Raw genomic sequence first — 25326 nt, 5'->3', positions numbered from 1 at the left:
AGTGGGAGAGCGCAGTGGATAGGAGATCCAAGTTTTCTTTAGTATTTGGACTCATATTTTTGTAGTCTGTTACTATATAACCCTCTTATATTCTTGTACAGTATATTACTATTTCCCTTATTTCTAACTCATACTTGCCTACCCGACACACTCCATGAGGGAGAAAATGCTCTGTTCCTAAACTTTCCTGGTAATGTATGATTGCCATCACCTGTGGTGAGCTAGTTAATTGATAAGAAAGGTGTTTCACCACAGGTGATGGCAATCATACATTACCAGGAAAGTCCAGGAACAGATCATTTTCTCCCTCATGGAGAGGGTCAGGTAGGCAAGTATGTTCTAACTAGATTTCATTTTGATGCTATATTATAAAATGTAATTATTACCCTTTCAGTAATTTCTGCATGTTCTGTCTAGGACCCTAGCAGAACACTGATTTTCAGCACTGCTGACACTTTTCAGTTGGTGGCATTTACCCATACCTCCCAACATGACCCACTCCAGGAGGGACATAATGCTCTGCTTCTGGACTTTTCTCATTATTTATGATTACCAGTACCTGTGTTGAACAGGTGAATGGATAAGAAAGGTGTTTCAGCACAGGTGATGGCAATCATAAATTAAGAGGGAAGTCCAGGAGCAGAGCATTCTGTCCCTCCTGGAGAGGATAATGTTGGGAGGTATGATTTACCTACTGTATGTAGTTTAGTGGTTCCCAAACTCAGTATTCAAGGATCACCAACAGTTCATGTTTTCCAGGTCACCCAGCAGGTGCACAGGTGTATTCATTACTCACTGACACATTTATCCGATCCACAGGTGAAGCTAATTATTTCACCTGTGATCCTGCAAGGAGAACTGGAAAACATGAACTGTTGGGAAGTTAGGGAACCACTGACCTAGTTGATTAATGTAGATCACAGGTTCTCAAACTTGGTCCTCAGGACCCCACACGGTGCATGTTTTGCAGGTCTCCTCACAGAATCACAAGTGACATAATTAGCTCCACCTGTGGACCTTTTAAAATGCGTCAGTGAGTAATTAATACACCTGTGCACCTGCTGGGTTACCTGCAAAACATGCACTGTGTGAGCCCACGAGGACCGAGTTTGAGAACCACTGCTGTAGATTTTCAGCATTCAACCAATGTGCGCAAATTATATTCTGCTAAGCAGTTTCTTACCCTCAGAGAGTTCACCACAGCAAGGCCGACCAGTCCCGGGGAAATGCTCTCCCTGAACAGTACCCCCACAATAGCCACTGTAAAGACTATGAAGTTACTGAGGAAATCACAACGTACACTCAGCCACCTAGACATCAGAAAGAACAAATGTGAGTTTCATTGATTAAGTTACATAATCCTCAATAACAGCCTATCCAATGAAAATAACACAATTGAATCTCCAGTGACAGCTTTGTTCAAAAGAAACCTTTATTTCCCTGTAAGTATTCTAGACATTGCCTAAAGATGTGTTGATACAGGAGAAAAAAAAGTAATGATAAGGCAGTTTTATTTCATCTGATACCTCGAACAATCACTTTTTTTTTTTAAATATTTAAATATGCCAATCTGCAGTCTGTACAAAGAAAGCTTTATATTATCTCTGAGTGGATAGGGAAGCACTATCCTCCCAAGAATTGTCAGCACACAATTGTCACCTCCTGCTGCAGTAATGATCCGACATTAGATCAAAGAACCCACCATTGGCCGCATTGCGGCACCAATGCCGCCTGTACCAGAGGCATGAAAATCTCCATCAAAGGACAGAGATCCCCGACCTCTTTTCTTCCCCTAAACAGTCGCGACACACCTACGGTTTTCCAAACAGAGAACATCGCCGCCCCAGAAACGGCGTATGACTGTCAATCACTGACAGTCTGATACCGGGTTGCTTGTGACGTTGCAGGAACCATTCACACACTGTACGTGAAGAACAGTCCAGCGCATGCGCAAAGAACCGAACATTGGTATGTGTGTGCACCAGTGTACACCACTATACCCTCACCAGCTGCATAGTGTTACTATGTGTGTGTGCCAGTGTATAACACTATACCCTCTCCAGCTGCATAGTGTTACTATGTGTGTGTGCCAGTGTAGACCACTATACCCTCATCAGCTGCAGTAATACTATGTGTGCGCCAGTGTACACCACTGTACCCCGCCCCAGCTGCAGTATTACTATGTGTGTGCAAGTGTAAACCACTGTACACACCCCAGCTGCACAGTGTTACTATGTGTGCGCCAGTGTACACCACTGTACACACCCCAGCTGCAGTATTACTATTTGTGCGCAAGTGTAAACCACTGTACCCACCCCAGCTGCAGTATTACTATGTGTGCGCCAGTGTACACCACTGTACACACCCCAGCTGCACAGTGTTACTATGTGTGCGCCAGTGTACACCATTGTACCCCGCCCCAGCTGCAGTAATACTATGTGTGCGCCAGTGTACACCACTGTACCCACCCCAGCTGCAGTATTACTATGTGTGTGCAAGTGTAAACCACTGTACACACCCCAGCTGCAGTATTACTATGTGTGCGCCAGTGTACACCACTGTACCCACCCCAGCTGCACAGTGTTACTATGTGTGCGCCAGTGTACACCACTGTACCCCGCCCCAGCTGCAGTATTACTATGTGTGCGCCAGTGTATACCACTTTACCCCGCCCCAGCTGCAGTATTACTATGTGTGCGCCAGTGTACACCACTGTACCCACCCCAGCTGCAGTATTACTATTTGTGCGCAAGTGTAAACCACTGTACACACCCCAGCTGCAGTATTACTATGTGTGCACCAGTGTACACCACTGTACCCACCCCAGCTGCAGTGTTACTATGTGTGCACCAGTGTACCCCGCCCCAGCTGCAGTATTACTATGTGTGCGCCAGTGTACACCACTGTACACACCCCAGCTGCACAGTGTTACTATGTTTGCGCCAGTGTACACCACTGTACCTGCCCCAGCTGCAGTATTACTATGTGTGCGCCAGTGTACACCACTGTACCCACCCCAGCTGCAGTATTACTATTTGTGCGCAAGTGTAAACCACTGTACACACCCCAGCTGCAGTATTACTATGTGTGCGCCAGTGTACACCACTGTACCCACCCCAGCTGCAGTGTTACTATGTGTGTGCCAGTGTACACCACTGTACCCCGCCCCAGCTGCAGTGTTACTATGTGTGTGCCAGTGTACACCACTGTACCCGCCCCAGCTGCAGTATTACTATGTGTGCGCCAGTGTACACCACTGTACACACCCCAGCTGCAGTATTACTATGTGTGCACCAGTGTACACCACTGTACCCCGCCCCAGCTGCAGTATTACTATGTGTGCGCCAGTGTACACCACTGTACCCACCCCAGCTGCAGTGTTACTATGTGTGCGCCAGTGTACACCACTGTACCCACCCCAGCTGCAGTGTTACTATGTGTGTGCCAGTGTACACCACTGTACCCCGCCCCAGCTGCAGTGTTACTATGTGTGTGCCAGTGTACACCACTGTACCCGCCCCAGCTGCAGTGTTACTATGTGTGCGCCAGTGTCCACCACTACACCCACCCCAGCTGCACAGTGTTACTATGTGTGCGCCAGTGTACACCACTGTACCCACCCCAGCTGCAGTGTTACTATGTGTGCGCCAGTGTACACCACTGTACCCGCCCCAGCTGCAGTGTTACTATGTGTGCGCCAGTGTACACCACTATACCCACCCCAGCTGCACAGTATTACTATGTGTGCGCCAGTGTACACCACTGTACCCACCCCAGCTGCACAGTATTACTATGTGTGCGCCAGTGTACACCACTGTACCCCGCCCCAGCTGCAGTATTACTATGTGTGCACCAGTGTACACCACTGTACACACCCCAGCTGCAGTGTTACTATGTGTGCGCCAGTGTACACCACTGTACCCACCCCAGCTGCAGTGTTACTATGTGTGTGCCAGTGTACACCACTGTACCCCGCCCCAGCTGCAGTGTTACTATGTGTGTGCCAGTGTACACCACTGTACCCGCCCCAGCTGCAGTGTTACTATGTGTGCGCCAGTGTCCACCACTATACCCACCCCAGCTGCACAGTGTTACTATGTGTGCGCCAGTGTACACCACTGTACCCACCCCAGCTGCAGTGTTACTATGTGTGCGCCAGTGTACACCACTGTACCCGCCCCAGCTGCAGTGTTACTATGTGTGCGCCAGTGTCCACCACTATACCCACCCCAGCTGCACAGTGTTACTATGTGTGCGCCAGTGTACACCACTGTACCCACCCCAGCTGCAGTGTTACTATGTGTGCGCCAGTGTATACCACTGTACCTGCCCCAGCTGCAGTATTACTATGTGTGCGCCAGTGTACACCACTGTACCCACCCCAGCTGCAGTATTACTATTTGTGCGCAAGTGTAAACCACTGTACACACCCCAGCTGCAGTATTACTATGTGTGCGCCAGTGTACACCACTGTACCCCGCCCCAGCTGCAGTATTACTATGTGTGCACCAGTGTACACCACTGTACACACCCCAGCTGCAGTGTTACTATGTGTGCGCCAGTGTACACCACTGTACCCACCCCAGCTGCAGTGTTACTATGTGTGTGCCAGTGTACACCACTGTACCCCGCCCCAGCTGCAGTGTTACTATGTGTGTGCCAGTGTACACCACTGTACCCGCCCCAGCTGCAGTGTTACTATGTGTGCGCCAGTGTCCACCACTATACCCACCCCAGCTGCACAGTGTTACTATGTGTGCGCCAGTGTACACCACTGTACCCACCCCAGCTGCAGTGTTACTATGTGTGCGCCAGTGTACACCACTGTACCCGCCCCAGCTGCAGTGTTACTATGTGTGCGCCAGTGTACACCACTATACCCACCCCAGCTGCACAGTATTACTATGTGTGCGCCAGTGTACACCACTGTACCCCGCCCCAGCTGCAGTATTACTATGTGTGCACCAGTGTACACCACTGTACACACCCCAGCTGCAGTGTTACTATGTGTGCGCCAGTGTACACCACTGTACCCACCCCAGCTGCAGTGTTACTATGTGTGTGCCAGTGTACACCACTGTACCCCGCCCCAGCTGCAGTGTTACTATGTGTGTGCCAGTGTACACCACTGTACCCGCCCCAGCTGCAGTGTTACTATGTGTGCGCCAGTGTCCACCACTATACCCACCCCAGCTGCACAGTGTTACTATGTGTGCGCCAGTGTACACCACTGTACCCACCCCAGCTGCAGTGTTACTATGTGTGCGCCAGTGTACACCACTGTACCCGCCCCAGCTGCAGTGTTACTATGTGTGCGCCAGTGTACACCACTATACCCACCCCAGCTGCACAGTATTACTATGTGTGCGCCAGTGTACACCACTGTACCCCGCCCCAGCTGCAGTATTACTATGTGTGCGCCAGTGTACACCACTGTACACACCCCAGCTGCAGTGTTACTATGTGTGCGCCAGTGTACACCACTGTACCCAACCCAGCTGCACAGTGTTACTATGTGTGCGCCAGTGTACACCACTGTACCCAACCCAGCTGCACAATGTTACTATGTGTGCGCCAGTGTACACCACTGTACCCACCCCAGCTGCAAGGTGTTACTATGTGTGCGCCAGTGTACACCACTGTACCCGCCCCAGCTGCAGTGTGACTATGTGTGCGCCAGTGTACACCACTGTACCCGCCCCAGCGTTACTATGTGCGCGCCAGTGTACACCACTGTACCCGCCCCAGCTGCAGTGTTACTATGTGTGTGCCAGTGTACACCACTGTACCCGCCCCAGCTGCAGTGTTACTATGTGTGCGCCAGTGTACACCACTGTACCCAACCCAGCTGCACAATGTTACTATGTGTGCACCAGTGTACACCACTGTACCCACCCCAGCTGCACAGTGTTACTATGTGTGCGCCAGTGTACACCACTGTACCCACCCCAGCTGCAAGGTGTTACTATGTGTGCGCCAGTGTACACCACTGTACCCGCCCCAGCTGCAGTGTGACTATGTGTGCGCCAGTGTACACCACTGTACCCGCCCCAGCGTTACTATGTGCGCGCCAGTGTACACCACTGTACCCGCCCCAGCTGCAGTGTTACTATGTGTGTGCCAGTGTACACCACTGTACCCGCCCCAGCTGCAGTGTTACTATGTGTGCGCCAGTGTCCACCACTATACCCACCCCAGCTGCACAGTGTTACTATGTGTGCGCCAGTGTACACCACTGTACCCACCCCAGCTGCAGTGTTACTATGTGTGCGCCAGTGTACACCACTGTACCCGCCCCAGCTGCAGTGTTACTATGTGTGCGCCAGTGTACACCACTATACCCACCCCAGCTGCACAGTATTACTATGTGTGCGCCAGTGTACACCACTGTACCCCGCCCCAGCTGCAGTATTACTATGTGTGCGCCAGTGTACACCACTGTACACACCCCAGCTGCAGTGTTACTATGTGTGCGCCAGTGTACACCACTGTACCCACCCCAGCTGCACAGTGTTACTATGTGTGCGCCAGTGTACACCACTGTACCCAACCCAGCTGCACAATGTTACTATGTGTGCACCAGTGTACACCACTGTACCCAACCCAGCTGCACAATGTTACTATGTGTGCACCAGTGTACACCACTGTACCCACCCCAGCTGCACAGTGTTACTATGTGTGCGCCAGTGTACACCACTGTACCCACCCCAGCTGCAAGGTGTTACTATGTGTGCGCCAGTGTACACCACTGTACCCGCCCCAGCTGCAGTGTGACTATGTGTGCGCCAGTGTACACCACTGTACCCGCCCCAGCGTTACTATGTGCGCGCCAGTGTACACCACTGTACCCGCCCCAGCTGCAGTGTGACTATGTGTGCGCCAGTGTCCACCACTGTACCCGCCCCAGCTGCAGTGTTACTATGTGCGCGCCAGTGTACACCACTGTACCCGCCCCAGCTGCAGTGTTACTATGTGTGTGCCAGTGTACACCACTGTACCTGCCCCAGCTGCAGTGTTACTATGTGCGCGCCAGTGTACACCACTGTACCCGCCCCAGCTGCAGTGTGACTATGTGTGCGCCAGTGTACACCACTGTACCTGCCCCAGCTGCAGTGTTACTATGTGCGCGCCAGTGTACACCACTGTACCTGCCCCAGCTGCAGTGTTACTATGTGCGCGCCAGTGTACACCACTGTACCCGCCCCAGCTGCAGTGTTACTATGTGCGCGCCAGTGTACACCACTGTACACACCCCAGCTGCAGTGTTACTATGTGTGCGCCAGTGTACACCACTGTACCCACCCCAGCTGCAGTATTACTATGTGCGCGCCAGTGTACACCACTGTACCTGCCCCAGCTGCAGTGTTACTATGTGCGCGCCAGTGTACACCACTGTACCTGCCCCAGCTGCAGTGTTACTATGTGCGCGCCAGTGTACACCACTGTACCTGCCCCAGCTGCAGTGTTACTATGTGCGCGCCAGTGTACACCACTGTACCCGCCCCTGCTGCAGTGTTTCCATTATTTTGCTTCTTACAGTTTGTGTACTTAACACACAGAAATCCCCTACAAAACCTTGATCCTTCAAATCAACTGCAAGTGCAAAGACTTTTCTCTTCCCGGGATGTAGTTGATTTGCCGGCAGTCAGGATCCCGGCGCTGGAATCCCGCCCGCTGACAATGCTGAGACTCGGCATGCCGACTAACAGGGACTATTCACACCCAAAGAGTGGAAATAGAACCTGTGGCGAATGCAGCGAGCCCGCAAGGGACTCCGTTGCGCTCGCGCCCCCCCCCCCCCCACCGGCATTCTGGCGCCCGGGGTCGGTATGCTGACCTCCAGGATCCTGACCGCCAGCATTACAGCCCCAACCCCTCTTCCCAAATCTGTTGTGTTAGTGCGCTACTACTGAAGTACAGTAAACAGCTTTATATACCATAACATTTGCTGTATACAGAAAATATACGTGATGCTGTTTGCGCTATTTTGCAGAACAGAATGTTATAATACTTCTGTCATTTTAACAAGCACCATCCACTCTCATTTCATGCACTAAATATATCACTTTTTGTTACCTGTTTGCGACGAAGCTAGAGAAATAGAAGCGCTGATTGGTGTTAAGACGTAGATTGTTCTCTTGTATAAAACGATCCTGTTCCCTAAAAGCTCGGATGACATTTACTCCTTGCAGTGTTTCGTTAAAGTGAGTGTACACAGGGGATTTACTGACAGAATCTAGACGTTTCAGCTGCCGGGAGGTGGCGACATAAAATCTCTTGGAAGAAGAGAAGGAAAGTAACTTTCAGTGAAAAATGTTTTTTCTAATACAAAGAAACACCCACACTAAATAAGCCTACATGAGGCCAAATATGGGATGTACAGAACTTCTTGGTGAATTAGTGTTGGCAATTTATTCTGTGCAGTGAGCACCAGGGAAAAACACTCCCCATCCAATATGGTGACTGTGCCATTGAATTCAGAGTAAAAGGAATGACATCTGCTATTACTGGTATTTATGAAATAATGGGTCAAGTATACAGATGTAGCCACGCTCATCTTACTGCGATGCGGCATGCTACAACACAGCTTCCTAAACGAATCAGTGAAGCGATTGCCAGCTGCAAATAGTTGCAGCCTGGCACACCTTGCCGCATCGCAGTGATGAGCATGGCTACATCCATATTTGTATGCCATGTTGGCAGCATAGAATACAAAAGACAAGTGCAGCCGCTGGATTTTCAGTGTAGTGGCATTACCACCACAATTACTGAAATAAAGACCACCAAAGGGAGTTTTCATATACGAATAGTAAGAATTCTATAAATAATAAATGCACATATTTAAATAAATGCAGACAACATGTACCACGTTGATTGTGTATATTCATCTTTTCATAAAATAAGTGAGGATTATGTAATATAATGTGAGGATTATGTAATAAAATAATGTACAATACACACAACGGAGAATCCTATAGATTGCAAGAGTGGCGCTCTCATTTCTGTTTGTTTATACGCAATGTTATTTTCTACAGTGCATGTTGGCAAATATAAAGTGCGGCTGAATATACTGGGGGTATTTAAATAAATGTTAATAAATCATACAGTAGAAAGGTTTGACCCTTCATCTCCATCTGTTGACCATATGTAGTAATGCAACAGCTTTTCTTTTTTTCAAACATCCCAAGCATACTGTAATTTTTACTTTGAGGGAATTCCTGGCACTGCTAATATCACTATGAAATCACTTCTAGTTAAAATAAACCAAATCCACAGAGCATAATTCGTCCAGGTCTAGGTTTTGTGCCATTTTAAGTTTCCACTTTCAAAAGTCAGCTGCGGCTGCAGGGGGTCGTCCACAATTGCTGCGACCGCAATACGAATGTGATCGCATCGCAATCGGATTGCAGTCGTGGGGTGGGAGTTAGCATGCTGGGCAGCACCCAGCATGCTACAGAAGGATTTGCAGTTTCTGCGTATTAGCAGAATCTGCAATCCATGCTGAATAGGGTCCTTAGTATAATCCCCCCCAAAATGGCATTGCCAACCTGACACAAAGAGGCTGAATGCAAGTCAACTATGTGAGTGTATCTTGCGTGTTTTCGTCTGCACGTTACAGATTTAAGCATCTCTACTTGCAACTAAGGTGGCATAACCGAGCATTAGCAGCCAACGTTTTTCAAGGGCTTACTGGTAGACTTGAGGGTGATGCTGAGTTTTGTGTAGACATGTTTTCAGATCGATCGTCTGCAACAGGTATATGCCGGTGGATATGTGCACTGATAATGAGGACGGCTAGGAAACCAAGCACACGGATGGGGGCAGTCTGATTCAGAGATGTACGGTATTGCACAGGCGCAGAGAAGCAGCTTTGCAATACCATACAACTAATTTTCTACTGCAACAGGAGGCATCTGTAGGAAATAGAAGCCCTTTGCCAACATCTGCAATCAGAGAATTTAGGAAATCTACTGACATTGGTCGGGGGCCAGTGGATTTTTGTTTATTTAATTGCTGTGGGGGACAGTGTGTGTAATTACTGTGGGGAGCAAGTGTGTTTGGTTTGTTATTTTGGGGGGCAATGCATTTGTATTACTCTGGGGGACAATGTGTGTGTTTTTTTCCCCAATGGGGGCCAATGTGTGTGTGTTTTTACCCCGTGGGGGACTGATGGTGTGCCTTGGCAATTTAAATGTCTTGTATGGTGTGCCGCGATTTGGAAAAGGTTAAAAAACACTGGACTAGGGTATATTGCACTTACAATTATAAAACAATGCCATTTACGTTTCTCCTAACAAAGCCCATATAAATGTTTCATCCATATGGTTGCACACCAGATTTTATACAGTATGTATCTTAAAAATAATTCATGCTATCCTCAAAGAAGATGGAGCCACATAAAAGCTTTGTAGGATACGCATAGTAACATAACTCTTTGTTTCTTTATGTCAGTGTCACTTACTTGTAAGAAAAAGTAGAGTAATCCAAGTGGTACAAAGGCGACAGCAGCAAGAGGTATGGCTATAGCAATGACGAGTAGTATCTCTAGTATGGTCAGGGTCATTATTATCAGCATCATTAACATCTGAGGAATTATGTTGTCTATAGTGTCCATTTCCTTAGCAAATCGGTTGGTGAGGTTTCCACTAGGTGTTCGTTCAAAAAAGCTCAGCGGGCACCTTAGTATGCTGTACAGGAGTTTAGAGTGGAGCTGGCGGGACACAGACACTCCTCCAATAATAATTGTGGCAGATGCTATAAAAATACCTAAAACTGTAAAAAAAACCATGAAAATCCACAATTAGTCATAATGAAACTATAGGACAAATATAACTTGTGCTTAAAAATGGCTACCCATGGTTATTTTCTACGGGAGATTCTCACGGTTACCCTTTCACAACTAGTGGGTCTCTAGGCTTGGAACAAGCTGCATTCATAAACATTTGTCAACACCACAAATCGTGCATACTACTGTGCTAACATGGAGTTCCTTAGATTGGACAGCTGCAGCACACGTCCAGTCAGCTGTGATTAACAATATGATGTCAGCAGTACGCATATTCAAAACGTAGCCTAACAGTTGTGCCTGGAGGCAATGGTTGTGTATGTGATTATATTAGCAATGTCATAAGTAGCATTTTAAATACAGTGAAAAACCTTTAAATAAAGTAATATTAAAATCAGGGAAACATTGCATTTCATAGTTTAGTTACGGTCTGCTTCATAAAAAAGGAGATTTATGGTTACTTAAGTTGAATCTTTTTCTCTGAATATGGATGGGAACCCTGAACCATGGGAACAGGAGCTGGCACTTAAACTTTAAACATAAACTCCTCTCTGCAACCCCCAGCAGCCAGTAGAGCTTGAAAAGAGTCCGGAAAGGAGAAGCAGTAACCCACTGAATCTGTTGGAACCACAACAAAACAGCAATATAAAAACCCCAAGACTGAGGCTAAGGGAGGAAACGCAGTATCCCCCAGCTGGATTCAGAGAAAAAGATTCAGCAGTAAGTAACCAAAAATCCCCTTTTCTGTATCATCCATGCTGGGGGATACTGGACCATGACACATTCAACAGCCGCCCCCAGAAGAGTGAAAGCTCAGGCTACCAGACCTGGGAACTGTACACCCAAAACGCGCGTCGCCGGAGGAAAAAACTAAACTGATAAAAACGAGTGAACATGTGGACAGAGGATAAGGTAATTCCCTGCCACAACTACTCCACGGAAAGCGCCATGCCACTTCACCCAGGAGGCTGCCCCAGCCTTAGTAGAATGGGCTGACTGCCAGTCGCCCCACACTAGAATAAGCCTGAGTGGTGACGGAACAAATCCTCTGTGCAATGGTCTGCTTCGTAGCAGGCCAACCACGTTTCTGAGCATTGAAGAGAACAAGAAGAGAATCCGTGCTTCAGATGTACATCCGCAGGGCCCGGACCACGTCTAACAGAGCAAGCGTTTCCTGGTCCTGGGAAGTCAGCAAAGGAGAAAGAAAAATGTAAAGACAATTTTCTGATTCATGTGAAAAAGCAAAAACAACATTTGGTTGGAATGTAAGAACCGTATGCAGAATCACCCTATCATCATGAAATATGAGAAAAGGCAGCCTGCAAGAAGGCTTAGAGAGCCTAGATGACCAGTTTAAGATCCCATGGAGCTACCGGTGCACAAAATGGTGATTGAATCCGCCACACGCTCCGGCACAAAAGGACTGGAATAAGGGACAGATGACGCTTGAAATAAATCGATAGAGCTTAAATCTGCACCTTTAGTGAATAAAGCTATAAACCAGCCTCCAGACCTCCCTGAAGAAAGGCAAAACCTGGAAGTATGAACCCCGTTCTTTTCACACTACATGATGTAGATCTTTCAGGCCCTGTGGTAATTGCGAAACAAAAACCAGTTTCCAGGCCCACAACATAGTACGGACCACCGAAGGAAAAAAACCCTTAGCCTTTTAGAGACTGGCTTCAAAAGCGAGGCTGTTAAAGTTAACAAAGTAAAGCCCTGGTGCAGAAATGGACAGTTTTAGAACGTCGGCGTACCAGGACCTGCGCGGCCAGTCCCGAAGCTACCAGGATTACTGTCACCCGTTGATCCTTGACCCGCTGAGCACCAGAGGCAACATTGGGATCGGGTCAAAAAGATATGCCAAACTGAAGTTGCACTGAACCATCATGTCATTCACTGTGAAAGCCATCAGGTTCTTGGACCTCGTACAAAACAGGGAAACCTTGCAGTTGTGACGAGAGGCCATGAGGTCCACCTCTAGAACACCCCATTTCCAAACCAACAGTTGGAAGCCCTCCAGATGGAGTGAACACTACCCCGGGAGAAACAAAGGCTTCTGCAAAGGAGAGAATGCAGGCTGCCACCACCACTGCCCCAAATCTCCGGGGGGCGCCCTGACAATTTACATATGCCACGGCCATGGCATTGTCCAACTTAATCCACACTGGCAGGCTCAGTACGGACTGGGTTCCCAACAGAGCCAGAAAGATGACTCTGAGCTGGAGTATAACAATCAGAAGAGCTATCTCAGACAGTGACCAAAGGCCCTGTAGGCGAAGATGGCATAAAACGGAATTCTTGCAAGTGGAACCTGGCGTACTGAATGGTCTCGAAGAAGGAGACCATGGTGCCCAACAATTTCATGCAAAGCAAGATTGACGGATGAGGCATCTCGTCCTGACCCAGACTTTGGACTCCAGCAGGAACACTTGCAATAGACAGGTGTCGAAGACCACCCCCAGGAACAGCAGGCACTGAAAAGGTATCAGGTGTGAGTTCTTGAAAATCAGAATGCACTGATCCTGAATTATGTAACTGCGAACAAATAAGAACATGAAGGTATGCATCACGGACATCAAGCTAGGCCAAAATTCACCCTCCAAGCCATGGATCACTGATCAGAAAGAATGCAACCAAAAACGATTCACCCAAAGTCTGGTGTTAAAGGTGCGAAGATTCAGAATAGGCTAGAAGAAGCTGTTTGGCTTCCAAACAAGGAATAGGCTGGAGTAAAGCTCCAGTTTCTGTTGCATCGCCGGAACCAGAGCAATAACGCCTTCTGAAAGAAGGGAATGGATAACCTGGTCTCATGCCGTTCTCTTCTCCACATCCTGGGGAAGAGCTTTGGTGAAAAACGTTTTGGTAGTGGACCCCGTATGTCCATGACGTAACATCTGGAAATGATGCCCAGCACCCAAGCATACGACGCCAACACGTGACCAAACTGGGTGAGGATAGATTCTGTTTGGCGCTAGACTTCTCTGGAGCTTTGTCCCAAACATCTGTTGGCACTAGAAAATCTGCCCTTTGGTGTTGAAAAATACAAAAACCTGCCTCTGCAGACTGACCTCTTTTGGACACCTACCTCCCCTTCCCCCAACCCCCCTCAAAGGAAGAGCAAAAAGACAGAAAACGCAGTCCCCACTGCTTTAGGGCAGCCCAAGGAATAAAGGTTCTTTTCTCAACAGTAGCTTGGGCATCCAACTCTGGCTCCCATTCCGCATGTCCTCACAAACATATCCTGCTGCGCTACAGAGTTGCTCCATCAAATCCAGCATGGAATCTCCAGAAGAATCACCCTGGAGTACCACGACTAGCCAGTAGGCCCAAGTCTCCATGTCTGAGCCACCCAAGCTAAGACAAGCAAAAGGCAGATAAACACCCCAGAACCTATAAAAATAGACTTGAGACAACCCCTCAAGTTTCTTGTCCAATTAATCCTTAGAGCAGGGGTGGGGAACCTCAGGCCCGAGGGCCGTATAAGGCCCTCAAAGCCACTTGATCCGGCCCGGCCAGGCTCACCTAAACGAGAGGAGATGCAGAGTGCCTGTTGAGATTTTACCACCAGCGGGCGCCCGGCTCCTCAGCAGCAGCCAGACGCAGGAGCTCACTCCTTAACTCCAGCTTCTGGCTCAGGCAGTGTACATGTGTGGCTGTGCGGCACTATGGGAGAGACGTCATGACATCTCTCCCATAGTTCCGAGGAGAGGGAGGGCAGCAGTCCGGAAGCCGGAGCAGGGCTGGTGAGTATTGTGGGTTTTTTCTTTCTTTCAATGTGTGTGTGTGTATAAGCGGTGCTACTAGGGGGTATATTTAATGGGGCATAACTACAGGGGGCATATCTCATGGGGCACAACTACAGGGGGCATATTTAATGAGGAATAACAACTGACGGGGCATATCTAATGGGCCAAAACAACTGACAGTGGGCATATCTAATGGGGCATAACAACTGACTGGGGGCAAATCTAATGGGGCATAACAAGTGACTGGGGGCATAACTACTGACTGAGGGCAGGCTAATTTTTAAGTTGATAATTTTTGTATGGCCCCCGAAGGATTTTAGAAATATCCAAATGGCCCTTGGTAGAAAAAAGGTTCCCCACCCCTGCCTTAAAGGATACCGAGCCCTGAACTGGAAGAGCAGTGTGCTTCGATAAGCACGCCCCATGGGAATCCACCTTGAGAGACCGTTCCCACTTGGTCACGTAGTCTGCCGGAAGTGTGTAAAGAGAAAGAAACTTGAGACGAATAGAAAACATTTCAGGCAAATCAGGCAATTTTTATTCATTCAAATAAATCCAAAAGGTACGAAGAATGGAATGTAATCACCCTTATGCGACAACACTTAAAAGGATCCCCCGCTTCTGCCTAAGCAGTGTAAAGACTGTTGGACCATAGTAATGAGATCTTCAACTCTCTGATCGGAGGAAAAATTCAGATCCTCACCATCAGGCATGACAACTTCATCTTAAATATTGCCCTCCTCCGAAACTGCCAAAGAACTCTTGGAAGAACGAAGATGCTTGTGGGCCTCGCGCAGCCTAAGATCCTCAAAGAACCTTCTCAAACCTGGAAGCCATGCGCTCCATGGTACACAACCAGGGAAGATCAGACACCAGCTGTGAAACCGCACCTCCAGGAGTAAGGAAATCCAGACCTTGCACTGAAGACACAGCCACGGCAGAAGCCCAAACCTGTTCCTCCTGCTGACGAGCTAACAGGTTCATCCAATCAGACACTGACCAGAGCCTGAGCCCACGGCGGTTCCACTATGGCAGACGCAGCACCACCCGATGCCTGAGCGTCACCAGGCCCCATCTGTGCACAATGCCCTAGTCCAACTGACCACACAACAATTTTATATTACATTGCGCACACGTAAAGAAAAATGCCATAGTTGCACTTCTAGACTTAACAGTTTTTGCCTTGTCCGCCATGAACCTGCAAGGTACTACATTGTGTAGAGACGGGCAGTGAAAACAACCCTTGATACACAGTAAATAAAGAACAGTGAAGAGAAGCCACAGAGGAGAGAAGCTGTGTGCTATCAGGTGTTTTTTTCAGACAGCGCAGGTGTGGATCAGCCCTGTAATGGCGGCAGTAAGCATCCTACCGAGTGCGGCAAAGCAGTGGGGGAGAATGCCGCTATCAGGGGGTTGACTAGCCGTGTCAAATAAAATAAAACTTACAAACAAAGAAAAAAATATAACTACCCCCACCCCACACAACAGAACCATAACCACTTAAACTGGCATTCAAAATGCACTGGCATGCTGGGGTTGCAAAGGGGAGCAGCTTATGTTTAAAGTTACAGTTTGAGTTTAAGTGCCAGCTCCTGTGGTCTCCATATGCAATTACATGGCCCAGTGTCCCACAGCCTGGATGACAGAGAAAAAGTCTTTAGGACACAGTTTTATCGATTTGTTGGTGAATGTTCATTACCTTGCATAACCCCCAAAATGCTGTACACAGTCAGTCGCATGCTGGTGTTCTGCTGCGTGCCATTCACAGGTAGATCATCAGCCCACAGACCAATCCAGTAATTATGTCCCAAGGCTGATATTTGTTGGAAGATGAAGAATATAGTGCACATGATCAGAAACCACTTTCCCATGATCTTACAGTACTCCAGATAAACAGACAGTTTGACCTACAAAACATAGCATCAGATGCACTCAATACACTTGGAAATATACAGTGTGATATGGAGAGTATAAGAATATCTTAAAGTATAACAAATGGAAAGTTGGGGGAGAACCATAGATAACATATGACTATTTTGAAGGCAGACTGTTGTTCAAAACTGACCTTTGAGTCTTTCAACAACTTTTATAACACTTTCTCCATGTTGTATTCATTAAAAGGAGCAATAGTAACTGGGCACTACGCATTACAAAATAAACACATCGAACAAGTCACTTTGTTTTCTCTTCAGGTTTCTAAATGTCGACTTAAAAGTGCAGGTGACCAGAGTAATTTCAAGGCCTCACATGTGTTCATGAACATATGCTGGTGAGCACACAATTTCAATGCAACAGGGCCAATAGGAGGGCGGTGCAGCCAGAGCTATCACACTGGGAGGGATGCCCCAGGGCCGAAACCAGCCATACTCACTCGCCACCACAACCCAGGCCCTGCTCCGTCTCCTGTGCTGTGTGGGGAGAGACGTCCTGGATGCCTCCTATAGTGCTGTAAGACCTGTACTCAGAGGTGCTGAGAGGGAGGCGGGGGGGGGGGGGGGGGGGGGGAGTGCGGGTACTAATCACCAGGGCTTGGGCTTGCTGGAGGTGCCACCTGGCAGCAGCCTCTCTCTCTCCCCGGCAGCCTGCCCATCCTGGGTTGTGTGAGTCTGGGGAGGATGCTGCGGCTGAGCTACAGCAGTTCTCCTCTGACTTGGGGGGGTTTGCAATCACACGGATTTCACCCTCCACGGATCTGCCCCTGGCTGCTGGGCAAATGGCACCTGAAACTGGAGGGAGGTAGGTTTACGGTAAATTTGAGGAAAAATTACTTCACAGAAATAGTAGTGGACAAGTAGAATAGCCTAAGAGACTTAGAGGCTAAGACAGTAGAGCAATTTAAGCATGCATGGGATAGACATAAGGATATCATTACAAAGAAATAAGGATCAAATAAGGTTTGAGGTAAAAATATGGTTAAAAAAAAGGGGCAGACTACATGGGCCAAGTGGTTCTTATCAACCGTCACATTAATAGCATTTCAAGTCCACTCTAGAGCAGCAGCTTAATGCATGGCCAGGACTAATGACGCTGGATTGTTAGTTTGTAGATTTCTCTAAATGCAGCAAACTGAACTTCTGACATCAAGACAACTTGAATCAAACACACACACTGGGTCGTATGCGACCTTCTTCAAGGTTACTGTAAATAGGATGCACTTCAGATAATAATAATAAATAATAATAATAATAATAATAATAATAATAATAATAGGATTTTAATTACCTACCGGTAAATCCTTTTCTCATAGTCCGTAGAGGATACTGGGGTCCACATTAGTACCATGGGTATAGAAGGAACCACTAGGAGCCATGGGCACTTTAAAAACTTGATAGTGTGGGCTGGCTCCTCCCTCTATGCCCCTCCTACCAGACTCAGTCTAGGAAACTGTGCCCGAGGAGACGGACATACCTTGAGAGAAGGATATAAAAGGATAGTGGTGAGATTCCAAACCAGCACACACAAACTAGAGGAAAGCCAAGCTAACCAAACTATAAACCAGGAACAGCAACCGCTGAAGCAACAATACTTAATCAAGTAACAGTGCAGGGAGAAACTAAGCACTGGGCGGGCGCCCAGTATCCTCTAAGGACTACGAGAAAAGGATTTACTGGTAGGTAATTAAAATCCTATTTTCTCTTACGTCCTAGAGGATACTGGGGTCCACATTAGTACCATGGAGATGTACCAAAGCTCCCAAACCGGGTGGGAGAGTGCTGAGGTTCCTGCAGAACTGATTGACCAAACTGAAGGTCCTCAGAGGCCAAAGTATCAAACTTGAAGAACTTAGCAAACGTGTTCGAACCTGACCAAGTAGCTGCTCGGCAGAGCTGTAAAGCCGAGACACCCTGGGCAGCCGCCCAGGAAGAACCTACTGACTTAGTAGAGTGGGCCTGTACAGATTTTGGACACAGCAAACCTGCCGTGGAATAAGCATGCTGGATAGTAAGCCTGATCCAGCATGCAATTGTCTGCTTTGAAGCAGAACACCCAATTTTATTGGGATCATAGAGAACAAACAGCGAGTCAGATTTTCTGTGACGAGCTGTCCGCTTCACATAGATCTTCAAAGCCCTTACCACATCCAAGGACTTTGAAGTACCAGAGGTGTCGGTAACCACCAGAACCACAATAGGTTGGTTGATATGAAACGCAGACACAACCTTTGGAAGAAATTGCTGACAAGTTCTGAGTTTAGCCCTATCTTCATGAAAAATTAAATAAGGGCTTTTGTGAGACAACACCCCCAGCTCCGACACACGCCTCGCAGAAGCCAAGTCCGACAGCATGACGACCTTCCACGTAAGAAACTTGACGTCTACGTCCTGTAAAGGCTCAAACCATTCCAATTGCAGGAACTGCAACACCACGTTGAGATCCCAAGGTGCCGTAGGAGGCACAAAGGGCGCTTGGATGTGCAGAACCCCCTTCAAAAATGTCTGAACCTCAGGGAAAAGAAAATGGATAAGGCCGAAATCTGGACTTTTATGGAGCCCAAACATAGGCCCACATCCATACCTGACTGCAGAAAAAGGAGAAAACGTCCCAATTGAAATTCCACCACAGGAAATTTCCTGTTCTCATACCAAGAGACGTATTTTTCCCCAAATGCGGTGGTAATGTTTAGACGTTACCCCCTTTCTGGCTTGTATCAGGGTTGGAATAATCCTATCCGGGATTCCTTTTCGGGCTAGAATTTGATGCTCAACCTCCATGCTGTCAAACGTAGCCGCAGTAAGTCTTGATAGACGAACGGCCCCTGTTGGAGACGGTCCTCGCGAAGAGGTAGAGGCCACAGGTCCTCTAGGAGCATCTCCAGTAGATCCGCATACCAGGCCCTTCTTGGCCAGTCCGGAGCAATGAGAATTGCTTGAACTTTTTCCCTTTTTATTCTTTTGAGAATCTTTGGGATCAATGGGAGAGGTGGAAACACGTACACCATCTGGTAGACCCATAGAGTCACCAGAGCGTCCACCGCCACTGCTTGTGGGTCCCTCGACCTGGAACAATACCGCTTGAGGTTCTTGCTGAGACGAGAGGCCATCATGTAGATTTGTGGAATTCCCCACCGACGTGTAAAGCACCCGAACACCTCTGGATTAAGGCCCCACTCTCCTGGGAGGAGGTTGTGTCTGCTGAGGAAGTCTGCTTCCCAGTTGTCTACTCCCGGAATGAAGATCGCGGACAACGCCACAGTGTGCCTTTCTGCCCAGAGGAGAATCCGTGTTACATCTGACATTACCGCTCTGCTCTTCGTTCCGCCCTGTCGGTTTATGTACGTTACTGCCGTCACATTGTCCGACTGAACCTGAATGGCTTGATCTTGAAGGAGATGAGATGCCTGTAGAAGGGCGTTTTATATGGCCCTTAGTTCCAGATTGTTGATCGGAAGAATGGCTTCCTGACTTGACCATCTTCCTTGGAACTGTTACCCCTGGGTGACTGCTCCACAACCTCTGAGGCTTGCTTCCGTGGCTAGCAGAATCCAATTTTGAATCCCGAACCTCCGGCCTTCGGTCAGGTGTTAAGTCTGAAGCCACCACAGAAGAGAAATCCTGGCTTTTGGCGACAGACGGATCCTCTGGTGTATGTGAAGTTGCGATCTGGACCATTTGTCCAACAGATCCAGTAGGAAGGGCCTTGCGTGAAACCTTCCGTACTGCAGCGCCTCGTAAGCTGCCACCATCTTCCCCAGAAGGCAAATGCATAGATGCACCGATATCCGGGATTGTCTTAGTACATCCCGCACCATCGACTGGATCACCAATCCCTTTTCCAATGGAAGGAACACCTTCTGTGCCTCCGTATCCAGTATCATCCCCAGGAATGGAAGCCTCCGTGTTAATACCAGATGAGATTTTGGTAGGTTTAGAATCCACCCGTGATCCGGGAGCAGTCGGGTTGAGAGGGCAATGTTGTCTAAAGACCTCTCCCTGGATGGTGCTTTTATCAGCAGATCGTCCAGGTATGGTATTATGTTCACTCCCTGATGGCGGAGGAGAAACATCATCTCTGCCATTACCTTGGTGAACACCCTCGGTGCCGTAGAGAGGCCAAATGGCACGGGCTGGAACTGTTAGTGACAGTCCTGTAAGGCAAACCTTAGATAAGATTGATAAGGCGGGCAAATCGGAATATGAAGGTACGCATCCTTGATATCCAGAGTCACCAAGAATTCCCCTTCCTCTAGCCCTGAGATCACCGCTCTCAGAGACTCCATCTTGAACTTGAACACCCGTAAGTACGGGTTCAACGACTTGAGATTTAAAATGGGCCTTACCGAACCGTCCGGTTTCTGAAATACAAACAGGTTGGAATAATAACCCTGACCCTGTAGCTGAAGTGGAACTGGAACAATGACCTGAGTCTGTACCAGTTTCACAATTGCTTCCTGTAAAGTCATACTTGGTTCTTGAGAAGCTGGTAAGCCTGATTTGAAGAATCTGTGAGGTGGGAGTTCCTGAAACTCCAGTCTGTAGCCCTGGGCTATAGGATCTTTGACCCAGGGATCCTGGCATGACGGCGCTCATGTGACTGAAGAGTCTCAAATGGGCTCCTACCTGCCCGTCTTCCAGGCAGTGCGGTCCACCGTCATGCTGAAGGCTTAGAGGAAGCAGAACCGGGGTTCTGTTCCTGTGAACCTGCAGTTGCTGGTTTTCAGGCTTTACCTCTATTGCCTTTAAAGGCCGTATAATAACCTTTGGTTTTGTTTTTAAACTTCGCTGTCCGAGAAGACTGCAAAGTTGGAGCAGTGTAGGATTTTCTAGCCGGGGGAGATGCGGAAGGAAGGCATGTAGACTTACCTGCCGTAACCTTGGATATCCACGTATCCAGTTCATCTCCAAATAGGGCTTCACCTGTGAAAGGTAGGCTTTCCACGCCTTTCCTGGAATCCGCAGTCCACTGGCGTAGCCACAAGCCCCTGCCATGGCAGTGGTGCGTGCATTGAGCAAACCAATTTCCTTTTTGGCCTCCACCATAATGTTAGCAGAACCCTGTATATGTTGTAAGAGAAAAATTATCTCCCCCCTGGATAAGGAATCTAATCCGTCAATGAGATTTACCTGACCATTTTGCAATGGCACTAGAGATCCATGCACAACCTATAGTGGGTCTCTGGGCCACCCCTGCAGCTGTGTACAGAGATTTAAGAGTGGTCTCAATCTTGCGGTCTGCAGCATCCTTCACGGAAGCTGCCCCAAGAAAAGGTAAAACTATCTTACGAGACAGCCTAGAAACCGATGCGTCAACTATCGGTGGGTTTTCCCATTTTTTCATATCCTGAGGAAACGGGAAGGATGTGAGTAACCGTTTTGGGACCTGAAACTTCTTGTCAGGATTTACCCAAGTTGCTTCAAATAGGCAATTTAATTCCTTAGATGCAGGGAAAGTGACTGAGGATTTCTTTTTCACATTTAAATAAGATTCCTCCTCGTCCTCGGATACCTTATCAGGGATGTGCAGGACAGGGATGTGCAGGACATCTCTAATAGCTTCTATCAGGGCCTGTATTCCCTGTGACAAAGCAGCATCCCCCCCTCCCGAGACCACCTCACCCTCCTCTGGGTCTGATACATCATCATCATCATCGGTATCAGCCTGCATGATTTGGGCAAGAGTACGCTTCTGTGGAGGCAGGGGTCTGAGACGCTGGAATGACCACTGAATCTCTATTCATCAGGTCATCAAGAGATTGCCTTAAGTATTGCGTCTCCTTCTCATTTTGGGATAATTTATTTAAATATTCAAAATCATCCCTTTCAATGAATCTAACCATACTAGTCCAGATCCACTAGCCTGAGAATGGGTACTATCCTGAGTACACGGCAGAGAGCCCCCAGATTGAGAGAAACACTCTGCTGTGTATGAAACACATTCCTTGACATAGTAAATGTAAAAGAACACACACACATACAGTGATGAATAGTTTAAAAGCACAGTTAACCCACACAGAGCCCCCTAGGGAGAGACAGAGTATGATGGAGCCAGCCACACAGCGCCCTTATAGCTAATTATATTGTAGCTGCGTCGCAAACTAAGCATTTGTAATAAAGGCTCAGTATTCTAGTACTGCTCCCCCCCCTCCCCCTTTGCTATGACCCTCTGGTACCGCTGAGGCGAGCTGGAGTCCTTGTGCAGGGGCTGCTCTTCCCTGTCAGTCTGTCTGTGTAGAGCTGCAGAGGGAAAATGGCGCTGGTGAGCTGCTGGATCTGCTCATAGTGAAGCCCCGCCCCCGTAATGGTGCTCGGCCTTCCCGGTTTTTTATACTGGCTGAGGTATGTTTGTTGCTTAACAGTGGGTTAGTACCCCTGTAAGCTAGTCTGCCAGTGTGGGTATTTCAGTAGTGGCTCAGCGCGCCCCTCACAGCGGGACACACGCACTGCATGTCACCCTGAGCCCTGGAGCGCAGCCTGCATGTCAGAGCTGCGCTCCATACCCTTATGCTGCCATTGAAGCCGGTGACCCGCTAACCGGAACACCGGCCGTCTACTCACCACTCTTCTGGCTCTGTTAGGGGTGGCGGCGTGCTGCGGGTCTGTACGCTCGCCGTGGTGGGGCTTGCGAATAGGACCCTCAGGAGCTCAGTGTCCTGTCAGTGGGGAATGGGACCATTAACCCTGGAGGAGGTTGGGCCGTTCCCCCCCACTAAGTCCCACGAAGCAGACAGGCTGTTGCCAAAAAGCGCTGTCTGAAAACAACAAACAGCAAAATAAATGCAGAAAACTCTTCAGGAGCTTCCCTAAACGTGACCGGCTCCTACGGGCACATTTTCTAAACTGAGTCTGGTAGGAGGGGCATAGCGGGAGGAGCCAGCCCACACTATCAAGGTCTTAAAGTGCCCATGGCTCCTAGTGGACCCGTCTATACCCATGGTACTAATGTGGATCCCAGTATCCTCTAGGACGTAAGAGAACATAGGATTTTAATACCTACCTGTAAATCATTTTCTCCTAGTCCGTAGAGGATGCTGGGGTCCACTTCAGTACCATGGGGTATAGACAGTTCCGCAGGAGCCACGGGCACTTTAAGACTTTTCAAGGGTGTGAACTGGCTCCTCCCTCTATGCCCCTCCTCCAGACCTCAGTTTTAGAAATGTGCCCAGGCAGACTGGATGCACTCCAGGGGAGCTCTACTGAATTTTTCTGAAAAGACTTATGTTAGGTTTTTTATTTTCAGGGAGGACTGCTGGCTACAGTCTCCTTGCTTCGTGGGACTGAGGCGGCAGAAGTAGGAACCAACTTCCTAAAGAGTTTCATGACTCTGCTTCTGGCTGACAGGACACCATTAGCTCCTGAAGGGTAGACTTAAGACTGGGTGTGAACTGGCTCCTCCCTCTATGCCCCTCCTCCAGACCTCAGTTATAGGAACTGTGCCCAGGGAGACGGACATTTCGAGGAAAGGATTTACTTTTATACTAATGGTGAGATTCATACCAGCTCACACCTCAACCATGCCGCACAACATGGCATTCAACATAACACACGCCAACAAGCATGAACCATTTGCAGCAACATGCTGAAAACAAATGTACTGTAACACAACTTGTGTAACTATAATGAACAAAACTGCAGGTAAAGTACGCACTGGGTCGGGTGCCCAGCATCCTCTACCGACTAGGAAAAAAAAGGATTTACCGGTAGGTATTAAAATCCTATTTTCTCATACATCCTAGAGGATGCTGGGGTCCATGGGGTTATACCAAAGCTCCAGTACGGGCGGGAGAGTGCGGATGACCCTGCAGCACCGATTTACCAAACTTGAGGTCCTCATCGGCCAAAGTGTCAAACTTATCAAATTTAGCAAATGTGTTTGACCCTAACCAAGTAGCCGCTCTGCAAAGTTGTAATACCGAGACGCCCCGGGCAGCCGCCCAGGATGAGCCCACTTTCCTAGTAGATTGGACCTTCACCGACTTCGGTATCGGCAATCCTACCGTAGAATGAGCGTGCTGAATGATACCTCTTATCCAGCGCGCAATAGTCTGCTTAGAAGCAGGACACCCAATCTTGTTGGGAGTATACAGGACAAACAGAGACTCTGTTTTCCGTATCCGAGCTGTTTTTGCGACACAAATCTTCAAAGCTCTAACCACATCTAGAGACTTTGACTCAGTGAAAGTGTCAGTAGCTACTGGCACCACAATAGGTTGGTTTATGTGGAAAGATGAAACCACCTTTGGAAGAAAATGTTGGCGAGTTCACAACTCCGCCCTATCTTCATGGAAGATCAGGTAAGGGCTCTTGTGAGACAAGGACCCCAACTCAGACACCCGCCTTGTGGATGCCAAGGCCAAAAGCATCACCACTTTCCAAGTGAGAAACTTCAATTCTATCTCCTGCAGAGGTTCAAACCAATGTGATTGAAGGAACTGCAACACCACATTAAGGGTCCCATGGTGCCACTGGAGGCACAAATGGAGGCTGGATGTGCAGAACCCCTTTCACGAACGTCTGAACTTCTGGAAAGGAGGCCAATTGTTTTTGAAAGAAAACTGATAAGGCCGAAATCTGGACCTTGATTGACCCCAATCTAAGGCCCACATCCACACCAGCCTGGAGAAAAAATGGAGAAAACGTCCCAATTCAAACTCTTTCGTAGGAGCCTTCTTTGTTTCACACTAAGACACATATTTTCTCCAAATACGGTGGTAATGTTTAGACGTTACTCCTTTCCTGGCCTGAATAAGAGTGTGGATGACTTCCTTGGGAATACCCTTTCGGGCTAGGACCCGGCGCTCAACAGCCATGCCGTCAAACGTAGCCGCGGTAAGTCTTGATACACACACGGCACCTG

The 25326-nt window shown here is 48.3% G+C and overlaps 1 protein-coding gene across 2 annotated transcripts in view; it reads right to left on the bottom strand.

Moving 5' to 3' along the window:
- Positions 1–25326, bottom strand: part of LOC134945223 (multidrug resistance-associated protein 1-like) — a 337654-nt gene that overhangs the window by 53975 nt on the left and 258353 nt on the right. For both annotated transcript variants that reach the window (XM_063934380.1, XM_063934379.1), the window contains exons 23-26: positions 16235–16442; positions 10463–10773; positions 8077–8276; positions 1184–1310 (exon numbers count right to left, since the gene is read on the bottom strand). In XM_063934380.1, the coding sequence (XP_063790450.1) occupies positions 1184–1310; positions 8077–8276; positions 10463–10773; positions 16235–16442 (846 nt within the window). The remainder of the gene's footprint in view (positions 1–1183; positions 1311–8076; positions 8277–10462; positions 10774–16234; positions 16443–25326) is intronic.

This window comes from Pseudophryne corroboree, chromosome 7 (assembly GCF_028390025.1).
Source record: "Pseudophryne corroboree isolate aPseCor3 chromosome 7, aPseCor3.hap2, whole genome shotgun sequence".
Classification (NCBI taxonomy): Eukaryota; Metazoa; Chordata; class Amphibia; order Anura; family Myobatrachidae; genus Pseudophryne; species Pseudophryne corroboree.
The sequence above is the reverse complement of the archived record's forward strand: the minus strand, read 5'-3'. Positions and strand labels throughout refer to the sequence as shown.